General features: G+C 41.4%; 2 protein-coding genes across 7 annotated transcripts in view; both read right to left on the reverse strand.

The window, feature by feature from the left end:
- Window positions 1-492: 492 nt before the first annotated feature.
- eif1axb (eukaryotic translation initiation factor 1A X-linked b) lies at window positions 493-5,262 on the reverse strand. The gene is made up of 7 exons (XM_017453285.2): window positions 5,095-5,262; window positions 3,520-3,603; window positions 3,237-3,340; window positions 2,561-2,611; window positions 1,837-1,918; window positions 1,657-1,748; window positions 493-1,311 (listed from the first exon to the last, which is right to left on the reverse strand). The coding sequence occupies exons 1-7, from the start codon at window positions 5,108-5,110 to the stop codon at window positions 1,306-1,308; spliced, it is 435 nt and encodes a 144-aa protein (XP_017308774.1). The 5' UTR covers window positions 5,111-5,262; the 3' UTR covers window positions 493-1,305.
- A 3,883-nt stretch (window positions 5,263-9,145) lies between these two features.
- rps6ka3b (ribosomal protein S6 kinase, polypeptide 3b) overlaps window positions 9,146-19,389 on the reverse strand; it is a 45,029-nt gene continuing 34,785 nt past the window's right edge. For all 6 annotated transcript variants that reach the window (XM_017453287.1, XM_017453291.1, XM_017453292.3 and 3 more), the window contains 12 exons: window positions 16,969-17,057; window positions 16,751-16,815; window positions 15,749-15,851; window positions 15,206-15,327; window positions 14,118-14,243; window positions 13,935-14,024; window positions 13,203-13,361; window positions 11,868-12,029; window positions 11,693-11,769; window positions 11,494-11,611; window positions 10,851-10,991; window positions 9,146-10,267 (listed from right to left, as the gene is read on the reverse strand). In XM_017453287.1, the coding sequence (XP_017308776.1) occupies window positions 10,145-10,267; window positions 10,851-10,991; window positions 11,494-11,611; window positions 11,693-11,769; window positions 11,868-12,029; window positions 13,203-13,361; window positions 13,935-14,024; window positions 14,118-14,243; window positions 15,206-15,327; window positions 15,749-15,851; window positions 16,751-16,815; window positions 16,969-17,057 (1,375 nt within the window). In that variant the 3' untranslated portion in view covers window positions 9,146-10,144. The remainder of the gene's footprint in view (window positions 10,268-10,850; window positions 10,992-11,493; window positions 11,612-11,692; window positions 11,770-11,867; window positions 12,030-13,202; window positions 13,362-13,934; window positions 14,025-14,117; window positions 14,244-15,205; window positions 15,328-15,748; window positions 15,852-16,750; window positions 16,816-16,968; window positions 17,058-19,389) is intronic.

Raw genomic sequence — 19,389 nt, forward strand, 5'->3', positions numbered from 1 at the left:
TTAGCATTAATTATTAACGCTTGACTGAAATACTACACTCTGTAGATTAGTTCTATAGATGTCCATCATGTGGAGAACCCCAAGAACTGGGGGGGCGGGGCTAGCTCATCAGTGGTTCGTTAGATAATTAAAGGCAGTTCAGGTTCCTTCTGAGAGTTCTGGGGATCACCACTGGTACATTGCACAATCATTATACATGCGTTATATTCCAATACAAAATCAGGATCAAGGATACAACAGAAGCAGAGGTTAAAGATGCAACACAAACCAACGAATGAAGTGAACCGACTAAAATCTGGAAAGATGAAGTAAAGCAAAATCGCAAATTAATTTCACTTAATATTGTCTTTTATTTCAAAACCGTTCATTTTTCTTTTGATCAAAAGCAGCAGAGAAGGAAAATTATTACACCGTCCTGGTATTAACGACGTAATTCCACAAATTTACTGACAATTTGCTTTCTATGAAAGACACAATTCATGAAAAATGATATATAATAATTAATTTTTTATTCTTGCATACAAAAATATTGAGATTTGACGTCCATTTCTTCTTCAAATGATAGAAAGTAAACATTCGAGCCTCACTTCAGAATAAAGAAAAAAATCGACAGATTTGAACTAGACATGCACCGATGGAAACGTTTCCATTATTTCATTTGATTATACGGAAGCAGGGAAGCTTCCGGAGCACAGGAGTAAAAAACTCACAGGAGTAACGAGACATATACGTAGATATTAAAAATGAGATCAGAATCTGTGCAAAGAGCATCGGTGCATCTCCAGTGCGAATTTATTTATTTTTATTTTATTTATTTAATGAAGCAGCTCTGTAATAAACAAACAAAAAAAGAAGTAGAAATGTTTCAAAACCATTCACAAATAAAGAGGAAACGTGTTCCTGTGTGTTCAGAGACGGACTCGATGCATGTCCAGAGACCTATCGAATAGCTAATTAAAGACAAAAAAAACAAACAAACAAACCCACAGAGAGTGGCAAGTTATAGGCATCTACTCTTCTCTCGATCATTTTGAACGCTACAAGAATTATAGGCTGCAAGACAAAAACATTAAATTGTTCGTTTTTATTGCGAATCCAGAGATCCTTGAACGAAATTCCACTCTGTGTGAAATGAATATAAATACATTAAAAACTAACAATGTATTGTAGATAGTGATGCAGTCATTTAGTTAGTGATAAAAGTCCTAAATCTGAGTCACGGGGGTCCGAGAGAGGGTCAGAATCCAGGCTTCCTTTCTCCTCCGGCAGACAAAAGTCCACTTCCTCCTTAGCAGCAGCTCCATGTTAGATCTACATCAATACAATGAATGCATTAAGTCAAATTCAATAGGAAACAACACAGCGAGTATAAAACAGGCTCCCCCCCCGAACTAGACAGGGCGAAGGCTAACACGTGCTTCCTCTGAGACACATGGAGACGAACCGCTGCTCGTGCTGCGTCCGAGGATCTCCACGATCTGCCCTCTTCCGCACACACAAGCTCACACTCACTCACATAGGTCTACAATCTCTGTGATTGACAGAGGAGAAAAAGTAAGCCCCGCCCACCCAGACACCACCGCCGGTTTCGCTCTCTTGGACACTTGGGAGCCCTAGACGCTATATTCTTAATGAAATGACTGTGTTCACACTTACATCGTCGATGTCCTCATCGTCATCGCCAATATCGTCGAACTGAATTTCGTCGTCGTCTCCGGGTCCGAACGTGTCCGTCTCATTAATTTTGGCTTGAGGGGGATAGAAAAACAAGGCTAGTGACGGAGCTCTTAATCAGCACGACTATGAGATTGAAGTGCATTACAGGAAGACAGATACCGTGCTCTGGAAGCTCTCCATACGCCTTCAGACTCCGAGCCTCGTCAGCATTGTACTTCAGAATAACGTCTGCTTTCGTGTCCTAAAATATAAACGTAGAACGATGAATCAGCGATGGTGTGTTTCTCGATGTTTAAACTCTTACCTAGAACACAAATCTAACCCAATCTGGACAGTTGAAGTCTTCCAGGAAAAGTCTTCCAGGTGATTTTTATTCTTCTAATCTTTTCTATACTGTCCAGTTTGTGTGAGTATGTGCCCATAACAGACTCAGATTCCTGTTCTTGGCTAATGGGACTGGAACCCGAGGTGTGTGTGTAAAATATATATATATATATATATATATATATATATATAGCTAGCATCTATACGCAATGTAATATAAATCTTTTTGGCTCTTGCAGCATTCTGTGTAAACTCTACAGACTGATGTGTGTGAAAGTCCCAGGAGCTTCTGAAACACTCGTACCAGCCCATCAGGTACCAACAACCATGGCACGGTTAAAGTCACAGAGATCAGACTCCTCCCCAATCTAATGTTGGATCTGAAGCTCTTCACCAGTATCTGCATGACGTTATGCACTGTGCTGCCGCCACATGATTGGCTGGTTAGATAAATGCATGAATGTTCAGGTGCTCCTAATAAAGTGGACAGTTAGTGTATATAATGTCTGGCATAGAAACCTGTAACGTGGGTACATCAGTACCTGAGCTGTAAACGTACCTGATAATCCCTCAGGCCTATGAGGATAATATCTGATGTGTTGATCCAAACCTGGAGAGACAGAGAGAGAGAGAGAGAGAACAATGAAACGAGAGATCAGCTTTAAGGCACCACTGTACCACAAAACATCCATGTTCAGCTCAAATCCAAAACCATTAGAGATTATTTCATGAGTGTAAATTAAATTTAAAAAAATAAGTGGGTGTGTTTTTTTATCTCCACGAACAGATCCATGCTGTCACTTCACTAAATCTGACCACGGAGAGTAAATTACATACTTCCAGGTTAATCATTTGCATAAAAACACACCAGGAATGAAACTAAACAAAAGCGTTCTGCTGTTAATAAAGACACAGGACTACAGGATAACAAGGGATCATCTGGAGCGTCTTATTAATATTTAAACTATGACATATTCGGTGATGGAACGGATAAATTGTTTGGAACAGAGAGAGAAAAAAAAAATTGTGATCATGAACAGTGCAGCCTTATCGAGAAGTGAAAACCATCATTCAGTTTAATCCAGTGACGTCGGATAGATCGCTCGGAGTTCCATGCAGAACAGGAAGCTGAACACTAACCTGTGGACAGCGCGTCAAAAAAGCACCACGTCAGCACAGTCATTGTGTGTGTGTGTGAGAGAAAGAGAGAATCAGAGCAACAGAAAGAATAACACCTTTTTCCGGAGTTTTCCTCGGATGTGACAAAGCCGCTTGACACCGTCGAAACACATGGCCTCTAACCGGCCGTTTCCAAGCATCTTTATCACCTGGGCATACTCTGGAGAAATAAATAAATAAATAAATAAATAAATAAATAAATAGTTGAAGGGTTTTAAAAAATGATGATGGAATACAAACTTTCACATCAGTTTTGGAGGGGTTAAAAGAAAAAAGAAAGAAAGAAAGAAAGTCTGTTTGAGGGAGGACTTTCCCTTTTAGGAGAGAAGCATGTGTTACCTTGTCCATCCTCTTTAAACACCAGCTCCCTCTTCTCCGACTCATTCTCATTCTTACCACGTCGCCTGTTCTTTCCTCCTTTACCTAGAGATGAGAGGAAAAAGAGCATCACATAAACAAACCCCCAAAACAAACCTTTTTCATCGCTGAATTCTGCAGACTTTCACCTAAAGACCTGCTGCTGCCATAACCACCAAAACTGTCCTGCTGCTCTTCCCAGGACTCTTAAATCAGTCCCTACAGGACTTTGCTGAGTTCGTTTATTTATTTCTCATCGTTGCGGCTAAAAAAATGCTCGATTTTGCTGTGGGTTATTTTTCAAAAATTTGCGGAAATCTACTTTGGAATTTGGTGAAATTGTATTGCACACTGTTTCGCGGTGAGGTTTGTTGGTAAACAAGACCTTTTAGCTGTACTCATGTTCGTCAGACCAAAACGCACGGAAAATCTGCAAGCTCCTACGAATACTGCGGCGGTTCCTTGATTGAGGGACTGAATAATAATAATAATTATTATTATTATGCTCACAAACTGCTCGTCCTGTAAACACTCAGCTACTGTACTCCTCCACACTGTACAGTCTGTATGCTGGAGCAGTTTATAATCGGGTGCCAGTTTGAGTCTGGTTCCTCTTCCTCACGTCGTGTCTGTCTTGTTCGGTCGAGATCTAAAATTGCAGAGTCCGAAAAGTCAGGAACTGATGGGACCACGTTGAGTGAAGTCGTCAAGCAAAATTCTCCAAAACAAGCAAAACACAATACAGAGGATGAGAACTCGAGCATTTAGTTGGGTTTCTGATATTTCGGACACGCTGTACATCAGGATTTCTGTGAAGCTGCTTCGGGACAACGCATGGCTCTGAGGACGGGGTCCATTTCCAGACTGGTTCTTCCCAAAAGTTCTTCTCCTCCTCCTCCTCCTCATGAGCTCTTCCTCACCAGCGTCACCTCTGGCTTTTTGATTATTCAGCATCTGTATCCAGATGTTAAGTCTTTGGTTAAACTTGCTATACGCATAAAACCAAATCATATTACATAGTTATGGGTTAATGATGTTTTTTTTATTGGTGAATTTTCAGATTTTCAGATGCAGTTTGATTCTGAAGAGGGAAACCATGAGAGAATGTAAAGAATGAGATTGAAAACATTTAAAACAGGAAATGTTCAACTCGGTCAACCTGCAGAACTTTAAATCAGCAGCTCAACATCTTATCAGCTCGATTCATTAACCTGATTTTCATCTGCTATTAAAATATATTATTTATTTTTATTTTGCATCCACGCACTAGTATCTAAGCGCGCGAGCCATTTTGGTTAGATACGAATGCATTAAAAAAAAGGGTTTTCCTGACTCTAAATAATATCAATAATATTAAATACAACACATTTATCTCCGCAGATACCTTTCCTCTCTTATCTTTTTAAACACATTGTTAAATATCTTCATTAAAAAAAAAAAAAAAAAATAGACGTTAAGATGCTAACGCTGCGACGTTAGCCATGTTTGCTAAACGAAGCTCGTGCCCCAAATCCATAGCTCTTTTTGTGAAGGTAATAAAATAATTAAACATATTACCTTTGTTTTTGGGCATGTTCTAGATATCCGACTGTTGCCTCTCCGTACCAGGTCCAAAGATAAATATGTATTTAAATCTTTAAAATGACAAATTTATTCTTACAAACAGGCGGTGAGCGACACTCGGTCGAAAAGAGAAGGAGGCAGCTCAATTCAACGCGTAATGCGCATGCGCCGGACATTCAAGACGAACAAACTTTATTGGTAATGCAAGTAATATTTTAAATTCATACACAAAATCTGTAGCGTTAAAAGATCTCTCATTTAATAAACGTTACTGTTACATGGACACGTTTCTTTGTGCAATGATATTTCGCAGATTCTCATGGATGATGCAGTAGAAAAAATAACCAATTAAATAACGACAATGTTAGAACACAACAACAATAAAAACAACACATAAGAAGGTTGGCATGGACGTGTTCTACATAACCCTACACTGAGACTATATAGACCTGTTTGTCCAAATTGACCCAGAAAATATTGATTTTGTCTAAAACTTCTCTCTAGAAACTTCTCTGAGACCTTCATGAAGACCTCGGAAATAAAGAAACACAACACAAGCCAGTGTGAAGTAACCGTGGAGCAGGTGCCATAGATATATATTATCTATCTGTTTTTTGACCAAGTTTCTTTATATATATATATATATATATATATATATATATATATATATATATATATATATATATATATATATATATATACACACACACAATATATATATATATATATATATATATATATATATATATATATATATATATATATATTGTGTGTGTGTGTGTGTACATTGTATGGCCAAAAGTATGTGAACCCCTGACCGTCACACCCGTATGCGGTTCACAATTGTGTCTCTCTATGCTGTGGTATTACAACTTCTCTTCACTGGAACTAAGAGGTCCAAACCTGTTCCAGCTGTGCACAAAGCCAGCTCCATGAAGACACGGTATGTTAAGGAAGAACTCGAGTGTCCTGCACAGAGCCCTGACCTCAACCCTACTGAACACCTTTGGGATGAACTGAAGTCTCTTCACCCAACATCAGTACCTGGCCTCAACCCCACTAATGTTCTTGTGGCTATATGAACACAAATCCCCACAGCCACAGCCTCTAAAATCTAATGGAAAGCCTTCCCAGAAGAGGGGAGCTCATTATACCAATAAACACAGGAGGTGGGGGCAATAAATCTGGAATGGGACGTTCAACAAGCACCTACGAGCGTTATGGTCAGGTGTCCACAAACTTTTGTATGTCTATATTACTAGTGAATGAAAACAGTCATGAATGCATCGTGCGAGAGCAGGGGTCGGTAGGCTGTAAAATATGTCTGAGACCCGCTGTGTGTCCAGAATCGCTTCTGAAACCTCTAAAAGATAACCTTGTATTCAGATACACACGTCACTATTCTGACCATGTACCTAAGATGTAATATAAGAAAAAGATATCAGATCAATTCTTTTTGTTGTAGCTGAAACACTGACTAATCATTCACGATGCTTATTCTAGGCTTGACTACAGTAAAAGGAAACTATATTTTTGTTACTCCCACAGTGTCTCATGACAGTCATTTAACATCTAGAAGCAGGAAATGGTCTTTATTCAGTTTCCAAGATGAAATATCTCAACCATTTTAGAGAGCAAGTGTAAAAAAAAAAAAAAAACTTCCATGGATTCCCTCAGTACAGATTTATTTTATGAACAAAATCCATATATTAGACTCGTGCACTAAATGTGTACAGGAATATTCTGGCTATTTATTGGAGCTTTATTATTATTATTATTAATTCCTGAGCATTACACCGACTTAACATATTAGATCCAAATTTAAGTTACTTATACGTCACTTTTATCCGAGTTAGTGAGGTCTGGATTCAACACATTAGGATTCAAATGACAAGAAAGGGTTTATAATTCTAAGAAAGACATAATAACTTCGATAATGGTGAATTGTAATTTCTAGTAATGAAAAATATATATATATACAAGGTCTCCTCAACGCTAAGAACCTCTGCTTATACTTCCTAGCTTAGACGGCTCACTGGCCACTTTAATAGGAACACATGGACCCTGCTCATGCATGCAATCATCCAACTGAACAGACGCCTGGTCTTTTTCCAATCTTCACCTGTACAGTTTGGGTGAGCCTGTGATTTGGTCTTGTGCAGTTGATGCTTTTCTGCTCAGCACGTTTGTAAAGTGTGGTTACAACAAACTTCCTGTCAACTCGAACCAGTCTGACCATTCTCCTCTGACCATCTCTCTCATCATCGAGGAGTTTCCGGCAACACGTCGTACAGCCTTGCTGTGAGTGAAAAATCCCAGGAGATTCTGAAATATCAACCGAAGAGCTTGACCTGTATCTTCATGATGTTATGCACTGAGCTACTGATACACGACTGGCTGATCGGATAACCGCACGAACGTTCCTATTAAAGCGGCCGGGGAAAGAGCGACGATTCAAGCACAAAAAATGCAGCAACTGGACGTTCTTCCAGCGTTTTCTTTCCCTCCTCCAAATTAAGAAAGATTACGAGAGTAAAAACGTAACTTCAGTTAAAACACGGTGAGAAAATAAAAAAGAGAAAAACACACCTGCTTGAATTCAGCTGCTAGCTTTCCAGCCACTGCAATAAAAAAATGAAAGCATCTATTTGGTGCATTTATAATATAAAAATATATATTGAGTAGTGCTGCTTCGAAATCCATTTTCCCTCTCAACTGTATTCTTTTCACTCACACGTGAAAAACGTGTGCATGTCTGAATCTTTCCATGCAATGCCTTTATGTGTTTTGTAAACCTGAGTCTTGTAAATATTTACAGTCGTGTGGTGTGGTGTGTCTGTGCTCTCTTTAATGCAATCTGTAAAGCTGGAGACGAGGCTGTCGGAGTGATGAAGACATTTAACAGGGATTCCGTTTCTCTCTCATGGACCTGGCAACATTTTTTTTTAGAACATTACAAGATTTAGGGAGTTTCATTAAGATGCATTAATTTAAAGAAAAGAAAAAAAAAACAAGAAAAAGGAAGTCCGTTGATCGGTAAGAGACTACGAGGAGCTGATATTGAAGCTGATCAAAAGGCTTTGAATGTGTGTTTATGTTGATCTTTTGTTGGTTAAAAAATTCATCAAAATACTCTTCTCTCGTGGAGGTCAAACAATTGCAAACACAGCACGGGTTTATCCTGGAAAAAATCTGTTAAACATAGGCGTGCAACAATTATTGGCACCCTTTTATTCAATACTTTGGGCTACCTCCGTTTTGATAAGATCTGAGTCTTGCTCTGAGTCTTCTATAATGCCTGATGAGGTTGGAGAATACACGGCGAGGGATCCGAGATCATTCCTCCATCGAGAATCTCTCCAGAGCCTTCAGATTTCAAGGACGCAGGTGAACTCTCCTCTTCAGTTCACCCCACAGGTTTTCTATGGGGTTCAGGTCAGGGGACTGGGATGGCCATGGCAGGATCTTGATTTTATGGTCAGTAAACCATTTTTGTGTTGATTTTGATGGATGTTTTGGATCATTGTCCTGCTGGAAGACCCAACCACGGCCCATTTTAAGCTTTCTGGCAGAGGCAGTCACCAAGGATTAGTTTTTTTTTTTTTTTTTTTTTTTGATAAACCTGTGTTGTGTTTGCAATTGTTTTGATATCCATGAGAGCAGAATATTTTTGTGAACTTTTTGAACAAAAGATCAAAAGTTTAAACAATAAAGACAAATTTTCACAGCCTTCTTTGTTCATATTTACCAAGGGTGCCAATATTAGTGGAGGGCACTGTGATCATATATATCCATATATAGTGATCCAGGACTTCCAGGGAAAAGCAGCCACTTTCAGAGCAATTCAGTGATCACAGTCGTCTTTCGCGCTCGCACCCATGACCGCGAAATCAAAATGGAGGATATGAACCATACTGATGGACTAACAACTAAAGTTCTCATGTTCTGCTTCAAATAGCTACATTCTAAAAGACTAGTTAAAATGTTACCTAAATAGTTCCACTGGAACACCATCCAGTGTTCAATACCACGAAGAAAATTTGAGTAGAACATAAACATTTTTATTTTGTCCGACCACTGAAAGCATCTTTTCTCTGGGAATCCCAGATGCTTCACCTTTGGGCTAATTTGCATAACATTTACATATCCGCATTTATCAGATTAGAATTTTTGACATTTGTATTCAGGGTTGTTGTTGTTTTAAATCCCAAAAACATGACCTGTCATTTGAATTAAATGCTCTTACCCCTTAGCAAATCTGAGCAAACTACATTTTTGAACATGATGTGTACTGTATATAATCCTAAATCAATATATTATCTGTAATTCATATTCAAATCCTTTTCGTCAGCTTATACGCTCCATAACTGATACGTATCCAATCAGTGGTTTTCCCTAATGCTTGATGTATAAGTGTAAAAATACCTTTTTTTTTTGTGTACATGTTGATGTTTATATCTACATATACGGAATGGTAAATAAAGAATTTAACACTATGCGATAATGATTTTTTTGTTCCTAGAAAAAAATAAAATAAATAAAATCAGGTTTGAAAATCTAGATCCATAATAAGTGGATGATTTTGAAGTGTCTTATTTTTTTCTTTTGTTCTGAGAAATAGCTTATATTTGTCGATATCTGATGGTATTTCATAATACAACAGCCCACAGTCTCTTTAATACAATAATATTGTTCTCTACCAGCTTTATAAAAAGAATATTACAGTATATTACAAGTTCATATGCATGACTGAGTCTCTTGTCCCCCCCCCCCCAAAAAAAACAAAAAAGTCCACAGAATGTTCCAGATGCTTTGCTTATTGCAAACGTCAAAGTTTTTAATCGATCCACTTATTTATCCGTCAGCAGATGAGGAAGATCTGGATCGTCCACCAGGGGTCGTCAGAGTCCAGGCTTGTCCTCTAGTCGAGGAGCAGATGGGCGGCGTGCTGGGCATCGGGTGGGCGTCAGGTAGGAATGGGGCAGGGCCGTGTGCTAGCGCTAGGCTTTGAGGTCTGTGGTTGGTTGGTTTGTTGGGCGGAGCCTCAGAGAGCCGTAGAGGTCACTTTCTTCACTCCACGTCGCTGAGCGAGAATGGAGCAGCCCACGGGTTCGAGTATGGGGGGAACGTTCCTGTTCAAGGCGGAGTACGTCGCCGCCATGGCCCCCTTTCGGAACGCAGAGAACGTATAAGCAGATATTTATGAGATGTTTAAGGTTTCGCCGCAGTCACGTCACGTCACTAATCACGTGACATGAGCTGCATTTTGTATCGTATACTAAACTGCTACTGAGTTCTGGATTCTGATTGGTCAGAAAGAATGTCTCGATTCATTTTCTAATCTATGACTAATCACAGGTTTATATTAACGGCATATATAGTAACAAACTACACACACACAATGTGTTGATTATTAATAAGAGAGAAACTGTAATCATTAGCAAACCGCTGTGGTATAAGAGGAATAAAACACTTGCAATCACGGCGTTATAGGAAAATAATCTCCGCTTGATCACACTGCCCTGTCACTAATTATTTTCCTATAACCGCATGACTATTTATAGTGTGTTCTCTCAAATCTCGTGCGTACGTTCGTATACAATACACTGTATATTAAATTTGATTATTTAGGCTGCAATCCCGTTAGCTAGGCTGCCTTTAGGCTTACCGTGCATTCAATCTGGTCATTTATGAACATCCCAACCGCCCCAACCCTATTCCTATCCCTGAGTGTGTGTCCTGTATTGTACCTTGACCAGATGAGGAGCGTCCTGTCTGTTGAGCTGGTATTTCGGTAGCTGGTCTTTGTGAACGATCCACGGATGCCTCAGCACTTGTGCTGCTGTTAATCTCTGATGAGGGTCTACATGGAGCATTTTAGATACCAGATCCTGTGGGCAACAAGAACACACTTAAGAAACTAGTGAATAACCGTCGACCTTAATATCGACTTAAACTGATATATTTTAGCAAATACATGTTTATCAATGATTCCAGAAATGAAATGATTCTGGAAATGATTCCAGAAATCCATTACAAGCCATCAGCTAATCATTACCATTATTGGTCCTTAATGGTATCCACTAGACATGCTATAACATGCCACCAAATTACCAGTAGAGACCTACAGGGACCATTACAGCTTCCAATAAAACCAATACAATTCCCATTAGAACCATTAAAAATTCTATGAGGGTTTCTTTTTTTTTTTTTAGCAGGAATGTGATTAACAATATATCTAGCATAAAACTTTTATGCTCTTTTTCTGCATTGATTTTGCATTATGCATTTAGGTTTATAATTGTCTTAGCTTTAGTCTCTTTCTGAATCCGCACACACTCGATGCTATGTCCTCTGGATACTCGGCTAAACGTAAACAGTGAATCCATCCACCTTGGCTTCTGCTGAGACAGAGTTCCAGTATCCGCCAGTGAGACAGAACTTCCCGCTGCCGATCCGAGCCAGAATCTCCTCCGGCGTGTCCTCGGGTCCGTTGGCAAACGGAGTGAAGCTGTAAAACATCCCGATCTCATTACAAATGAAACAGCTGCACAGTTTGTCCATTTAAAAAACGCTGGACTTTCACATTTACCCTGTCAGCATTGTGTAGAGAAGGACACCCAGACTCCAGATATCACACGCAGCATCGTAACCCTGCTTCTTCAGCACCTACAGGACACAATCGTGTATTTCTACTTTAACCTGCAATACAGTACATACAAACACCTCATTTGAATTTGATAGTGATGGGAGACAGCGATGTGTACCTCTGGTGCTACAAAGTTAGCAGTGTAGCACGGTGTCATCAGCAGGCCGTTCTCGGCTCTCAGTTGTTTGGCGAAGCCGAAGTCACAGATCCGGATCGACTCTGGGTTTCCGGATTCGTCCACATACAGAATGTTACTCGGCTTAAGGTCTCGGTGGACCACCTGAGAACACGGAACAGGAAAGTTACAAGGAGCGATAAATGATCAAGGTGGTTTATCAGCACGCACGTTGAGACTTTTAAAGTTTTTACATTTGTAGAATACTGTACAGTTAAGTGCTGCTGGTGATGGATGTGGTGATGGATGTGTCGCGGAGTTTAAATGTGGTGTAACAGTGGGAATGATGGGGATGATGGGGCATAATGGGGAATGATGGGGATGTTATGATGGGGATGTCTGGGAATAAAGAGACATGATGTGGAATGATGGAGCTGTTGGGGTCGATGTGGAACGATGGGGATGTTGGGGTCGATTTGGAACGATGGGGATGTTGGGGTCGATGTGGAACGATGGGGATGTTGGGGTCGATGTGGAACGATGGGGATGTTGGGGTCGATTTGGAACGATGGGGATGTTGGAGTCGATGTGGAACGATGGGGATGTTGGGATCGATGGGGATGTTGGGGTCGATGTGGAATGATGGGGATATTGGAGTCGATGTGGAACGATGGGGATATTGGAGTCGATTTGGATGTTGGGGACGATATAGAACAATGTGGAATGATAAGGTCGATGTGGAACGATGGGGATGTTGGGGTCGATGGGGAACGATGAGGATGTTGGGGTCGATGTGGAACGATGTGGATGTTGGGGTCGATGTGGAACGATGGGGATGTTGGGGTCGATGGGGAACGATGAGGATGTTGGGGTCGATATGGAACGATGGGGATGTTGGGGTCGATGTGGAACGATGGGGATGTTGTGGTCGATATGGAAAGATGGGGATATTGCAGTCGATATGGAACGATGGGGATGTTGGGGTCGATATGGAACGATGGGGATGTTGGGGTCAATGTGGAACGATGGGGATGTTGGGGTCGAAATGGAACGATGGGGATGTTGGGGTCAATGTGGAACGATGGGGATGTTGGGGTCAATGTGGAACGATGGGGATGTTGAGGTCGATATGGAACGATGGGGATGTTGGGGTCAATATGGAACGATGGGGATGTTGGGGTCAATATGGAACGATGGGGATGTTGGGGTCAATGTGGAACGATGGGGATGTTGGGGTCAATGTGGAACGATGGGGATGTTGGGGTCAATGTGGAACGATGGGGATGTTGAGGTCGATATGGAACGATGGGGATGTCGGGTGCTGATGTGGATAAATACCCCTTGCGCATGGAGGTACTCCACGGTCTTGGTGATGGTGTAGAGCACGGCGCTGGCCTCCCTTTCGGAGAAGAACTTCTGTCTGAGGATCTTATCCAGCAGCTCCCCTCCTTTAAGCAGCTCAGTCACCAGAAAAACCGAGCGACCGTCATCATACACCTGCAGAACACGAAGACCAATTTCACCACCACGAGTAGCACTTGGCTATTTCATTATTCTTCGTACTTAACCTATGGACTATCACCTATCCATACTCTCGCCTTTACGTAGGATTATAACAACAATATCAAGTTGAAATGAAAATGTTTTGGTTTGATTTTAGACTGATTTGGTTCTACTAACTAAATGCCTCATAAACAAATAGTTTAGTGTCATAACGTTATATCAGTCTGATTATTTTCAGATAACAGCTTATTTTATCTGTCGCTCAGAGCTACGTTAACTACATCATCTCTACCAATATGCAGCTTATACCAGATTCATGAACCGTGAAATGCATCCTAATTTAACCGAATAAACACTACAATGATATCATATATCACGTCCATATAAAAATGATGGAACTTCTCTGACTTCTTTGTCTATAAATATTCTCTGAAGCTGGTAACAGGAGCACATTCCATTGCTTAGTCATTTTACCGGATAAAAATATTGTTAGATCAGAGGGATCAAATGTCGCTCGAAGGATAGAGCATTAACTACAGCGCACAGCAGTGCACTCTACACACTCACATCCTTTAAAGTGATGATGTTGGGATGCTGGCCGTAGCGTAAGAGGATTTCCACCTCGTCCGTTGGATCCCTTTTGGCTTTATTGATGATCTGTTTTAAAAAAAAAGGAAAGAAATCAATAAAAATGAAAGTTATAATGATTAGAACCAGGAACAGAAGGTTACAGCAGAACCGAGTGGTCACCTTGACGGCGTACTCCATGCCCGTGCTTTTCTGAATGCAGCGCTTGCAGATGGAGTACGAGCCGACGCCGATGTCCTCCCTCACCTCGTATGAGTCGCCGAACTGAGAGGTGCTCCTGTGAAGCTTCTGCATTGAGGACAGAAAGAGGACGTGAGACTCGTCCGGGACCTGTCAGCTACCAGTTCTGACCCACAGTGTGACATAAACCATATCCAGTCTGTTATCATAAACACGGCCATCGGCGAGCTATTCAGAAATATGCTCTGGAAATCTGAGGGGACGGCGATAAAACCTTTTCGGAGACAAAATCATTGGACAAACGATGTGTAACGCATATTTACCACAATAACGCTAGCATGTCTATTTTGATCTTCAACATTTGTGGAAGCTGTAATGTAATTCAACAGACCCAATTATTTCCACACACAAGTTATCTTAAATAGTGTACTTTTCATGCAAAACTGTACCTAAAGGTATTGGCACAAATAATACGCCTATTATGGGATTGTTTGATGGGGCTGGTGAGTTGTATAGAAGATCTTGGACGATCCTCTAAAGAGAACATTACATTCTGAGGGTTTCCCCGAGGGTCTTTTCGGGCTTTTCCTTGTTATGTAGTCCACTATATGCTGGTCGCAAATCCAAAACTGGACACCTGAAAATTGTTCTTGGCTGACAGGAGCGGAGAACCTGATGTGATCTTCTGCTCTTCTAGCTCATCCACCTCAAGATCCAATGGTCTGGTGGTGTGCTCTGTGTTTATTCAAGTTACCGTAGCTTTCCTGTCAGCAGTCGCAGGAGATCAGCAGTTTCTGAAATACTCAAAGCTGGCACCGAAAACCACGGCATGATCAAAATCACATTGTTTCCCCAGTCTGATGTGAAGCTCTTGACCTGTATCTGGTTATGATTTGATACATTGTGCTGCCACATGAGTGGTTGATTGGATCATTGGATCATGAACAAGCAGGTGCACAGGCGTTCCTAATAAAGTGGTCGGTGAGTGGAATTATTCTATACGTTATCCATTCTCTTGGAGGGTGCTAATACTTCTGGAGTGTGTGTGTGTGTGTGTGTAGTGTATTTACCTGCACTATAGAGCTAATGTTACTTTGCAGTGGCTGTGTTTCCTCCTCTGAGCTGATGGCCACGAAGCTGAAACCTCTGAAGAGCTGATGAGCGTTGGCACTAGGGGGCACACCTGGTGAGTCTACACACAAACACACACACACACACACACACACACACACACACACACACACACACACACACATATATATATATATATATATATATATATATATATATATATATATATATATATATATATATATATATACACACACACACACACACATACATATATATACACATACATACATACACATATACACACACATACATACATACACATAATCACACACACACAGACACACACACACTAAACATCCTGTTTGACCCTCACACACACATTTTTAAAGGTTTATGAGTAATTTAGTGAACATCCTCTTCTCGGCTTGTTATCTATTTCTCTGGAAGGTCGTTACACATTTCCAGAGAAGCTTATTACTCATCTGGGACTCGGTGAAAACAAGTGGACACCAGGTTAAGTGGCTGCTCTGTTGCCGTACCTTTGGGAGTTTTAGCTGTGAATTCTGGGTCGAAGTAAAACGTGTCATCAGGTCTCCCAGAAGCAGGTTTGAAAGGTGGATGAATCTCTCTCCTAAACAATTTCTGGTGATAAAGACAAACAAACAGACGATATAGATCAACACCGGCGTGCAATCACAATTTACAGTATACTGTACCGCTGCTGAATTCTCGACTCAGAAGGTGTTGGTTTGTTTTCTACAACAGCACGGCTCTGACAGTGATCCCAGCTGTAATGGAAATCACAGGTCTGATACGATGAACCTTTTTGTTAGCAGGAGTTAAGGAGTCTCCAGTATCAGTGCTTTGTAACTTCAGTAAGTTTTCCACCATCGGAAGGTGTTCAGGACAGACGCGTTTGCACTTTCTGGTTTCTTGGTACCAGTGCAAGCTGCGTTTTTTGTTGGTTTTTGTTTGTTTGATTAACCGGCTAGTGCTCGTCAAACTGTTTAGATCTGCTATGACATGATAACAGGAACAAACTAGTTTTGTGAATGTTCTCTTAACGTTACATGTAACGATAGATGGTTGAAAAGCACACGTCGTTCACTCAAATTTAAAACTGGGATTGTTGGCAAATCTTCATGGCACAAGGAATAACACACTTCAGCCCATGCTGTTGTAGGAACATAATCCACATCGGAGTTGTGTGTTAATTCTAACACACACTCACTCACACACACACACTCTCGCACGCACACTTTCACGCACGCACACTCTCTCTCACGCGCACACTCTCACACGCACTCTCACGCGCGCACTCTCTCTCACGCACGCGCACTCTCTCACGCACGCACTCTCACACGCACGCACTCTCACACGCACGCACTCTCACACACTCACTATCACACACTCACTATCACACACTCACTATCACACACTCACGCTCTCACTCTCACGCTCACGCTCTCACTCTCACGCTCTCAGTCTCACGCTCTCAGTCTCACGCTCTCAGTCTCACGCTCTCAGTCTCACACACTTACATTCCAGTCAATAGAAGCATAAAAGTGGTGTCTCTTTATTTCTTCGACCCCGTCTGGACCTGCACCTGTACAAACATTATTCAACAGCTGTGGCTCCGTTCCAATTACAAAATCATCAGGGCAAATGTTACCATTGCACAATGCAGTACTGAAGAGTAAAACATTACACTGTGTATGTGTGTGTGTGTGTGTGCACACACCAGTGGTGTCAGACTTACCCAGCCGGTTGGAGGGGTTTCGTTTAAACAGGTTTCGGAGGAGACTCTGAGCCTCCAAGCTGAGGAACTGAGGCATGCCCAGCTTCGCCCTACACCAAGATTATTATTATTATCATTACTGTTCTATTATTATTATTATTATTAATAATAATAATAATAAATAAAAAATAGCAATGCATCACCTCAAACATGAGAACAGTATAAACATGCGTATTAATGTATGGATGCGATGGGTGGATCTGAACAAAAATGAACGGATTATAATGGAAGGAGCGATGGATGAGTTCAGGGGATGAGATCGATAATGTGATGAGATGGATGAATGGATGGATTTGATGGACAGATTGATGAAAGGGGAATGACAGCTTAATGATGGGTTGTGTGGATGCATAAATGGGATGTGATGGATGTGATGGAGCCAGATGGATGGATGAGTGCGTGGCATAGATAAATGCATAAATGAAAGGATGAGATGCAAGGATCGACAAACGAGTTGAATGGATGAGTTGGATGGATACATGGGATGGATGGATGGATGGACAGACTGATGATTGGAGGAATAGATGCAAATGATGGATGTGAATTATGTTATGGGACAGGATTGATGGATGGATGGATGGATGGATGGATGGGGAGGACGGATAGTGGATGAGCTGCATGGATAAATTAGATCGAATGGAAGGATGCGATAGATGTGAAAGGACAGGATGGATGGACTGATATATGAGATGGACAGCTAGATGGATGACGTACGATTGAATCAATGAGACAGATAAGTTGGGATGGGACAAATGGATGAATGCATTGGACAGACACATGGATGGATGGATGGATAGATGAATTTATGGATTGTTGGATGGATGGGATAGGATGAGATGAAAAATGGAACGAACAGACGGATGATTTAGATCAGTGCTGACCAACCCTCTCCCTTGAGATCTACCTTCCTGCAGGTTTCATCTCCAAGCAAAATCTAACACGCTTGTTTTAGTTGATCAAGAACTTCATAAAGCTTCTAATGATTAGAAGGTCAGGTGGGAATGATTACGGTTGGAGCTAAAGTTTCCAGGAAGGACGATCTCCAGGAACAGGCTTGGTGACCATTGGTTTAGATCAAGGGTGTCCAATCTTATCTGCAAAGGGCTGGTGCCACACCTGATTCCACCTGTTTAATCAGTTAACAATTGATCTTGGCATTCAATGGATTTAGGTGTGGCTTCTACTACGTTGGAATGAAAACCTGCACCCACACCGGCCCTTTGCAGATAAGACTGGACACCCCTGGTCTAAATGGATGGCTTAGACGCGAAGAATGGATGGATGGATCTGAGGAACGGACGGATCTGTGGATGAGTGGATGGATGGGACAGTGATGTGACGGTATAAGATCGTCTGGTCGGGTTTACCCGGACTGCATCTGGTGGAACATTGTCTGCTCGTCCGTTACAAACCTGTACCGATTAACAGCGCTGTGTGTGTCAACGCGTGAGAAATCCTTAACACGATGTTAAAATTTGAGCGCCCCTCCTCTAAGAGGACCATCTCAAGCGCTAGTTTTCGGGCTATCCTGCTAATCATTCATAACACTACGTACCAAAGGTCAGATGTGAATAAACAGGAAGTCATCGAGAATAAGAATAAGAATCCTGAATGAACACGCTCCAAAACCAAAATGGAAAGCCTTCCCAGAAGAGCGGTGCTTATTATAACAGCAACGTATGCACGAAATCTGGAATGGGATGTTCAAGAAGCACATACGGGTTGTGATTGGCCAGGTGTTCACAAACTTTTGGCCACGTGTTTAGTAATCTGAATTTCAGCGAAGACGCCGTTTGTTACACAGGAGCCTCCGTACTCTTATCGCCTTCTGCATCCAATCCCCGCTCCGTTCGTTCTGCTTCTACAGCTCATCTCACACACACACACACACACACACACACACACACACACACACACACCTGCCCAAGCCTGGGGCACTTCATTAAAATCCACTTCTAACGGCATTACTCACTGTGATCCCTTCCTTCAAGACATTTGTGTTTATAGAAGGTGAAGTGTTAAGAGCACTGGGGCTGAAGTATGACCGCGTCCTCCATTAGTGGCTTTTATATTCTGATGAGCGTATGGACAAGGTGGTGCTCATTAGTGAGCCGATATTTTTATGAAAATATTCCATTGCCAACATTCCAATCATCTAACGTGTCTATTTTTGGGACGTTCACCGGCACGCGATATGACGTTCTACTCTCTGTAGAAATCGAACCCATGGTTATGGTTACAGTGTGCTCATCTCGTTCGTTCGTTCGTTCGTTCGTTCTTTCTTTTTAGCCCAAAAGATGTTCCAGCCAGAGCTTTTTATTTTCTGTAACGTAGAAATGTTAAAGTTCACCATCTGCTGCTGTGCTGAGAACACAACCCGGG

This window comes from Ictalurus punctatus, chromosome 23, assembly GCF_001660625.3.
Source record: "Ictalurus punctatus breed USDA103 chromosome 23, Coco_2.0, whole genome shotgun sequence".
Lineage (NCBI taxonomy): Eukaryota > Metazoa > Chordata > Actinopteri > Siluriformes > Ictaluridae > Ictalurus > Ictalurus punctatus.